The sequence below is a fragment of the Myotis yumanensis genome, unplaced genomic scaffold (genome assembly GCF_028538775.1).
Source record: "Myotis yumanensis isolate MYYU_CA2020_CCGP unplaced genomic scaffold, mMyoYum1.0.hap1 SCAF_19, whole genome shotgun sequence".
Classification (NCBI taxonomy): Eukaryota; Metazoa; Chordata; class Mammalia; order Chiroptera; family Vespertilionidae; genus Myotis; species Myotis yumanensis.
The window spans coordinates 7,164,174-7,172,877 of NW_027223770.1; the positions used below are offsets into that span (position 1 = coordinate 7,164,174).

General features: G+C 42.0%; 1 protein-coding gene across 2 annotated transcripts in view; it reads left to right on the forward strand.

Moving 5' to 3' along the window:
- MED13L (mediator complex subunit 13L) overlaps positions 1-8,371 on the forward strand; it is a 268,233-nt gene extending 259,862 nt beyond the window's left edge. For both annotated transcript variants that reach the window (XM_070399748.1, XM_070399749.1), the window contains exons 29-31: positions 2,446-2,607; positions 4,472-4,584; positions 5,572-8,371. In XM_070399748.1, coding sequence (XP_070255849.1) covers positions 2,446-2,607; positions 4,472-4,584; positions 5,572-5,704 — 408 coding nt within the window. In that variant the 3' untranslated portion in view covers positions 5,705-8,371. The remainder of the gene's footprint in view (positions 1-2,445; positions 2,608-4,471; positions 4,585-5,571) is intronic.
- Positions 8,372-8,704: the final 333 nt, after the last annotated feature.

Sequence of the window (8,704 nt, forward strand, 5' to 3'; positions counted from 1 at the left end):
CCTGATAAATATGTTTTTTCAGAAGAATAGTCTTATTAATGCTGGAAGGGTTGTGTGCAATCACTGTTTTCTTAGCAAAAGTTAGTTTGGGTAACTTGCTGCTTCCCGGTTATTTTTTAATTTTTGCCCAGAGAGTGATTTTCCAGAGGCCAGGTCGACAGTCCTACTTATTTAAAAGCAAAGTAACTGTGTTAACTGAAGGACACATCCTTGATGGGTGATTATTCTGAAAGGAGCCTGCCGGTTGTGTTCCGTGCCGTGGTGCCTCACGGCATGTGGTCCCCATCTCCTCTGCAGCCAGCTCACAGGAAAGCCCCAGGAGGCTGACTTTGGAGAAGTGTTTAGGTTGATGCTAGAGTATCAAGGAAAAAACCAGAGCTTACAAGTAGTTTCATCTTTAAATGTCATAGGGGTATCAACTGTAGAGTCAAAGGCTCGGCCATTGCTCATGCTTTGTTTAAATGCTTGAGGATTCATGCCTTATCACTTTGTTGTACTTTTACTTAAAATATTAAGAGACTGAGGGGTTAAGACACAGAAGAACTGCTATGTCTAATGTATCAAACTGGACAAATATAAGCAACCCTGCTCAACTCATTTAGACACAAAGGTGTACTTAGAGGACTTCGGCTTCTGTCAGGTGGGACTTTTATTGCCAGCCCTGAGTTTAACCAGAGAAAGAAGATTTGAAACTTTAGTCACAGAGCAGTGAAACCAGGGAAGGTCCACTCCGTGACTGCCCTCATGATACTGCCTGTCCCCACCTCCTCCTTCTGGAAGGAGAGATTCTAAATGTCTTTATTTCCCCAAAAAACCATTTTCCAGTTGATAACAATTAGTTTCCTGGAGATTTTTGTGATAGGAACACAAATTTTTACACTGGATAGTTTTAAATTTAGGATTACTGTGAATTCTAGAGGCAACTAGCATATCATCAGCTAAGAATGCATGCCCTGGATGTGGATAAATATAGCTCTGAGTTACAGCTGTGTGGCTGACTAGCTCTGTGGCCCTGGACAAGCGTTCCCCTCTCAGCCTTAGTTACCTTATCTGTGAAATGGAAATACTACTACTGCCTCCACTAATGATCGTATTCAGTGTCTTCATTAGAGTTGGTGATTGAATTGTGATGTTAATTTTATAAGAAACAGAGATGTGCTATATTTTCTCTCTTTGTTGGAGCCCCCAACCTTAAAGGCTTTCATTGAATGCCACAGTTTAAACTGCACTGGTTTGAAGCTAGCTAGTCAGGTGGCCTTTCTCAATCCAGAGCACCTATAGCCAGGTGACCCCTGAGAGGTTTTTAGCATTTCCTTTTTCTGAGCCATTAACATTCTTTGATATCCAGTGAAGACATTACAACAGGGGAAAGAATTTGTTCAAGGTTGTAGTAAGTTTTTATCTTTTAACCATCTCAGATCTAATACAACTTGGTTTAATAGTTGAGGATTTTCCCCCCCTTGAAACAGAAGGCTCGTGAAAACAGATTACTTGTCACTGCTTACATGAAAACTATACTAGTATTTTTAACTCTTGAAGCTAGCTAAAAGAATCAGAGGTGAGGAACTGCCCATTTCAGAAATGCACAGGAGTCTCTTACAAGAGCCTGTGAGGGAGGAACGGCCTACTGGCATTCACGCAGCTTCTGCGGGAGCAGCTCACATTGCTGGCAGGTCAGTCGGGAGTGTCCACCCTGCAGGCAGCGGGGAAGGGCTGTGGTCCTGACAGTGTCATGGACAGCACACAGCCAGGTGCGCTGTGCATTTGGGGTTGGCTGCTGGCACATGAGTGCAGAGATGCCTTTAGCTTTCAGAGATTCACTCTCTGCATTTTTTGTTTGATACCTAATAATGCCACGCAACAAGCTACATTCTGCAGACAAGAAACCAAAGAAAATAAATTCGCACTTAATTGACTGAGGTCATTGGTTTCGCTGGTACCTTCTGCCAGAGCAGTACTTTCCCTCCGATATCCGTGTGCAGCAGAGACAGTGCCTCCCCTACTGACCTTTCTCGGTTACCTGGCATTTTGGGGTGAGATGCTGCCAGAAAGGGGATTGCTCACCACAGTGTGCAGGGTGACTTGATAAAAAGTGGGTGATGGTGGTCAACGGTACAAACTTCCAGTTATAAAACAAATCAGTCACAGGACATAAGTACAGCATGGTGACTATAGGTAATAATAGTGTCACATATTTGAAAGTTGCTAAGAAAGTAGATCTGAAGCCTTCTCATCACAAGGAAACTGTTTTGTAACTATGTCAACCACTTATTGTGTGATCACTTTGCAATAGATATAAATATCCAAATATGAATTATTACATTGTTCACCTGAAGCTCATATAATGTTTTTATGTCAATTACATCTCAGTGTGTTTTTAAGTTGCTTTCTAAAATCGTGTGATTGGGTAACAAACGCTGATCATGCTGGGCACTTGTTCTGTAGAGCCAGGGCGAGCGCCTTCTTTCTCGAGAGGCTCCGGAGGAGCTGAAGCAGCAACCGCTGGCCCTGGGGTATTTCGTATCAACTGCCAAAGCTGAGAATCTCCCCCAGTGGTTTTGGTCATCGTGTCCCCAGGCTCAGAACCAGTGTCCCCTCTTCCTAAAGGTTGGTTTGGTATCATATTTGAAGTTTTGGGGGGAGGGGGGAGGATGAGTAACTTTTGCTGTTTGGTTAGAAATTTCTGTCACCATGGTCTTATTCTGTTCCCTGGTTCTCTCACATCTGCTTACACTCTGAGGATATTTTAATTACAGTTATAAGTGGAGAGTAGGATTTAGGAGATGAACCCAAAACCATGTCTCAAAGAAATGGATTACATTAACCCAAGGAAGGGACTTGGTGGAGCCCTCAGGGTACCTCTAGGATGGACACGGGTTCTGTGGATGGTCTTTCTCCCAGTTCCCATTGCCCTGCTGTCAGTGCAGGTGGCCTGGGCGGAGATGGCAGCTCGCTGCCCTTCCCTGCCACGGGCTGTCAGCACTCATCAGAGTAGGGCAGGCGTTGGCTAGAAAACTCCACGTTTACACTTGCTCCTTCCTGTGTATTTCTTGGAAACTTTTAATCCAAATTAAAGGTTAAATACAAAAGAAATCCCACTTCCAGTTTGGATGAAGGAAACTGGAAAGAACGCCATTTCTCACCCACAGGCTGGCAAAAACCCAAAGGTTTGCCAACAGAACTCTGTTGCGGGCGGTGGGAGAAGCCAGAGTCTACAACCTACACATTTCTCTTTAGATGCTGCAGTCCCAGCTCTAGAAATCTATTCAAAAGAAACTTTGGCAAAAACAAAAAATGACGTATGTGAAAGATTAGAAACAGCTGAAATATCCACCAGTAGGGGCTGGTTGAATAAACTATAGTAGTGGAATACTAGTTGTCCATAACAAAATGAGAAGTATTTTTATGTAATTATCTGTGGAGTATAGATTACTGTGCAGTAATGTATAAGACACACACACACATCTGGAACGTTAAAACCAAAAATAATTAAAGGAATTTTCTTTTCCTAATGACTTTAACATATTATTATGAAATCAAAGAAGTTATATGAAAGTTCATGTAATCTTTATTTTTGAATTAGAATTGTCAATATGACCCTACATTTATTGTTTCCTCTCTAAAAATATATATACATATTTCAACTCTGTCTACTGAAAAGGCTTAGGAGCAATGACAATTTAGTAGTAATAAACACCTCTTTTGCCATGATTGTAGTTCCTAAATACCATTTATCATTCAAAAGAACCAGAATTCTTTGAAGAGGTGACTGATTCCAGACCTGAAGTAAGAATTATTCAAGTTGAACCTGAGGCATCTTGTCATCCTTAAAAGCAAGGAAGTTACCTAAGATTATTAGAGTCCTATCAAAGGACCCAGTGGAGGGTTTCCATTGCCCAAGGATGGTACCATTTGGTCATCAAAGAGAATGATGGTAGCAATAGATGAAATAAGTCCATGGGTTCATAATTGTGCTGAAAAGCAATAACAGTTATCAGTCACCTATTGAAGCTGCCAGAGCAGCAATTCATTAACCTAAAAATTGAAAAATAAAGAGAAAGATTTCAGCAACTTTGTTGCCTCTCCTTTACATATTATATTTCTTAGCTATTTAGTAAATAAGACTATGCTAAACCATTAAGTTAAAAATTGACAGGGGACTTTATAGTGGATGGAGTGTCCTGGCACCTCCTGAATCCAGTGATCACTTGTATTCAAGTGGGGCAATAGAGTAAGACCTGAAGGGACACATGATGTAATCATCGGCAGTGCCAGCTTTTATTTTCAACTTTAGGGTCTGGAGTTATGTGGGGTCACATTGGGGTTACTGAGCAGCTTAAAATTCACAGGCTCATAGGTGCCCTGGCTTCCAAGGACCCTCAGAGCGCCTGCTTCTGGCAGGCCTGGCCTGGCCCTTTCTCTGGCCGTGGCCAGCCAGACCAGGAAGGTCACTGTCTCTGTTCCTCTGCAGGCGTCACTGCATCACCACATCTCTGTAGCACAGACGGACGAACTTCTCCCAACCCGGACCTCTCAGTGGGTTCCACATCCTCTTGACTCCAAAACCACATCTGATGTTCTGAGGTGGGTGCAGACCCAGGCAGCACAGCAGCACCGTTGGGAGTTACTTCCTTTGCTCTTGATTTTCCTGGGCTTTCACTGAAGTGCGGTGTTTGTGGAAGAGATGCCGCCTTGTGCAGGGGAGCACGGTGCCAGCTGGAGCCAGGCCCCTGCGGACGCAGGGCGGACAGGGCGGTGGGCTTGGTAAATAGGACAGTGACCTGCACGTGCAGCTGCCTTGCTTCCTGCATAGTGGAGGCACTGCATGGTGATAAAGCTAGGTCGCAGTCAGGGCAGGTAGTTAGAAGGCAGTCTGGAACTTACAGCAAACATCTTTAACCTCTCATATCAATTTTATAAATGCAGTTAATTACAAAAACCACATAGTTGGGAGTACCTCCCAGAAGTGTGTACAACGCTTCTTGCATTTTAAGAGGCCATAAGTAGTCTTCATGTATGTTGAGAAAATATACAAGCTTTTTCTAAGGTTTTCAGATTCTTAAATGATTTGGGAATTACAGTTCAGCAAGAACTGGCTCATTATGATTTTGGCTTCCCTGGCCTCGTGGGCCACATATGTAATGAAAACTTTTCTAGTAGTCACATTACATAATAAAAAAAAATTAGTGAGGTTAACCCTAGTGGCAAATTCATCAATTATATAAAAAATATATCAGGATTAACATCGAATATATCCACAATATTTCAGCAGGAATCAGTATAAAATATTCAGGAGCTATTTTACATGTTTTTTAAATGCTAAGTCTTTGCAAAGCAGGGCCCGTTTTACTAGTATACTTACAGCAAATGTGAGTTCCTGTGTGGCCAGTGGCTGCCCTCTGAGACTGGCAGGTCGAGAAGGAAGAGAGGCCGTGAACGGCAGGAGCACAGTAGAGAGCCTGGGGCAAGTTCAGGAGGATATTAGGCCTCTTTGTGCAACACCTGGATGTTAGAATTTGCGATCACCTCACCTGCCATGCCCGTGCCCTGACCTGAGTCTTCTCTCCGCAGGTTTGTTTTGGAGCAGTACAACGCCCTGTCCTGGCTCACGTGCAATCCGGCCACCCAGGACCGCACCTCCTGCCTTCCCGTCCACTTTGTGGTGCTCACTCAGTTGTACAACGCCATCATGAATATACTCTAATGGAAAAGCACTTGTCCTCTGGCTCAGTCCCTTCTCCTGCAGCCTCAGTCATGGAGCCTGCTGCCCTCTGCAGGTGCCCGCCCTCTTCCCGAGCCCACTGCGCAGCCTGCACTGTGACTCCTCCGCAGGCACGTCTTGTCTCTGCAGTGCTCCTTACAGAGTGACTCACAGACACTTCCTCATGGACCCGGAAACGTCCACAGCAGTGACTCCAGCCAGGGTGTGGCGTGGGCACCCCGGACCCCTGGCTTGTGGGAAGTTTCGGCTGGTGATGGTTTTTAGGAGGGAAACAGAAGAGACGGTATCCTTTTGCACACAAGAGTCTGTGTTTTCAGTCTCTGTCTAAACTAAGGGTAGTTTAGCCCTTTGGATGAAATCCTCTAGTTATTGGTGTATGGCCTGTGGGTTACCTGAACTCCATATTCTAGGACTTTTTCAAAATGAGAACCAGCTCAAGTACATGATTTCACCGTGGGCTTCTCTCCCAGTGCGCCCATCGCGAGGGGCGTGAGTGCTTTGGCTAACTTCATACCTGTGTGTAGATACAAAAGTCTGGAGACATCTTCATTTTGTTTATTTATTTTAAATTGTTTTGTCATAGGGTTTTTGTGACTTTTAATTTTTTTTTTTTTTTAATTTGCGAGGACCAGGTACAGTAGCTGAAACCCAACTCAGACCCACTGTAGGATTCTTTGACTACATACCTCTGTCCTAAGAACCAGAAAAGGAGTGAAAACAAATTGGGGAGATAGGCCTAAAAAGTAATATATTTCTAACCATCCAGCAGCAGGTTTTGCTAAGAACAAATTGGGTAAGCATTCTGCCCATTCCTTGTTAAAGTGGCCAGCGTTCCATGAAGGATAACATTTTATACAGAAGGCAGTCAAGCCCAACCTAGAGCCATGGAGGCACGCACCTTCCTTAGTTTTATATAGTCACCATGGAGATATATTTTCTAGTGAATTCTTATTGGAAGCCAGGTCTCTCCTCATTAGATCAAAGGGGACTCATGTACATATTACAATCGAAAGTGTTTGCTCAGAAAATCAGTTACAAATATGGTGAATTTTTTCTGGACCATAGTAATATTATTTCAAAGAAATATTACAACTTAACCATTAAATTAGTACTTGAAGTTGAGCCTTCATGGTGGGACTTTTTTTAAAAAATGCCTTTTTAAAGCATTAGTGGCTAATTGAAGTATTTTATGACTCCTCATTCCAGGCCCGAGAGGGTTGTCTTTCAGATTCCGTTTCAGCCCTCGCTGGCGGTGTGTTGTCAGAGGGCAGTGTGGGGCTGGCCCGCGAGGTGCTCTCGCCAGGCCTGGGCGCCAGTCGTCTGTGCAGAGAACCGTGCAAACTACGAACGTTCTTCCAAGAGACTGCCATGTCCTGGGTGTTAACAGAAAGGAAAATGTAATAACAATAGGATTTTGTAAAAGTATTTTTCTTGAAATAATCTAACGTTTAAAACATTATATTAAAAAAGTGGTGTGGTGGGAATGTGAAAGCAGAGAAATAACTTGTAAATGGATAATTTTGTTCTCTGTTCCACCAATTGAGGGGGGGTTTGACTTTCGCAATGTATAGGTTTAAAAAAATCTGATATATCAAAACCATTTGTATCTAATGTGTACAGTGTAAAATTGACTTTAAAAATATTGCAGTGCTATTTTTTCTTAATCAGAAAGGAAAAATTCTCAAGGCCTTTTGAAGAGCATAAGATGATGAAGATTGTAAACTTGTATAAAATTATCTTGGTGAGAAGACAAATTGTAAAGTAGATATTTGTAATCTTTTACCACTTTGGGGTTGCTTTTTTTTCCAGAATTCATCAGAACTTTGAATTTTTTTTTTTTTTAAATGGGCTGTTTTTAATGCAGGGGCTTTTCTTCCCTAGAAACCCAATTCTAAGCAAAAAAAAGAAAAAGAAAAAAAACACAAAAAACAAAAAAACGCTACAAAAATTTTAAAAAAAAAAGGCAGCAAAGGGTAGATTTCATCTGGTGTCTTTTATTTAAGTTTTTTAAGTTAAGAAAAGCTGGTGACATATTTATACGTTTTTGTGCAAAAATAAATGAATGGCAATAGATTTTAAAAAATCTTATTATGTACTTCTGTGTGAAAGTCTGTATAATATTTCCCTTAAATATGCATTATTTTACTTGTGAGTTTTTTACTGAATTAATCTGAAATGTACAAGCCCTGGATTTGCTACAGAGTGAGAAGTTATTTTATTTTTTTTTTTTAATTTTTAATTTTGGCAATCCTGCAGAAATCAGAACTCTTACCATGGTTTGAACTAAAAAGGGGAATCGGGCGGGAGGGGGTCCAGCATGCCTGTATGTATATCTCAGAGCCTTTTTTAAATGTAAAAGCTGTACATTTCTGGGAAGTTCTGAATTTTTTTTGTTTCCTTTTTTCCTTCAAGCATTTTGCAGTGAGCTTCTTTTATATATAGCAAACAATTTGAAAGAATACAAAAATATGTGAAGTTCATTTAAAAAAACCCTGCAGTATAGCGCTGGTACAGTACACTAAAAGACTTTGATAAAAGAAACAATACTAAAAGGCCTCCATTTTAAATGTCATTCATATATACCTTGTGAATGAGAGCTATATACTTTTACACACTTTTTTAGAGGAATAAATTATTGAATTACTGAGACTTTGAGTGGCTTTTTTCCCCTCCCACCCTCCCTTTGAAATAAAGACGATCAACACCTACCCAGAAGGTGTCTGTGTTACAGATTGGACAGTCCTCACGAGGAGCCAGGGACATACGTGTGTACCGCCCCCATTACCCCACCCAGCGCTGTTCCCAAACGGTGTTCTCATACTCCAAGGTGCAAGTTCACTCCCAGAAGTTTTAGAGCGAGCGTGCGCGCGCGCACGCGCGCACACACACACACACACACCCCATTGAATAGGAGCCTGGTGTTTAGTTCTTCAGCTGTTTGGAGGTCACATTTAATAGTGTCCCAACTCTAGGCTTGTGGTC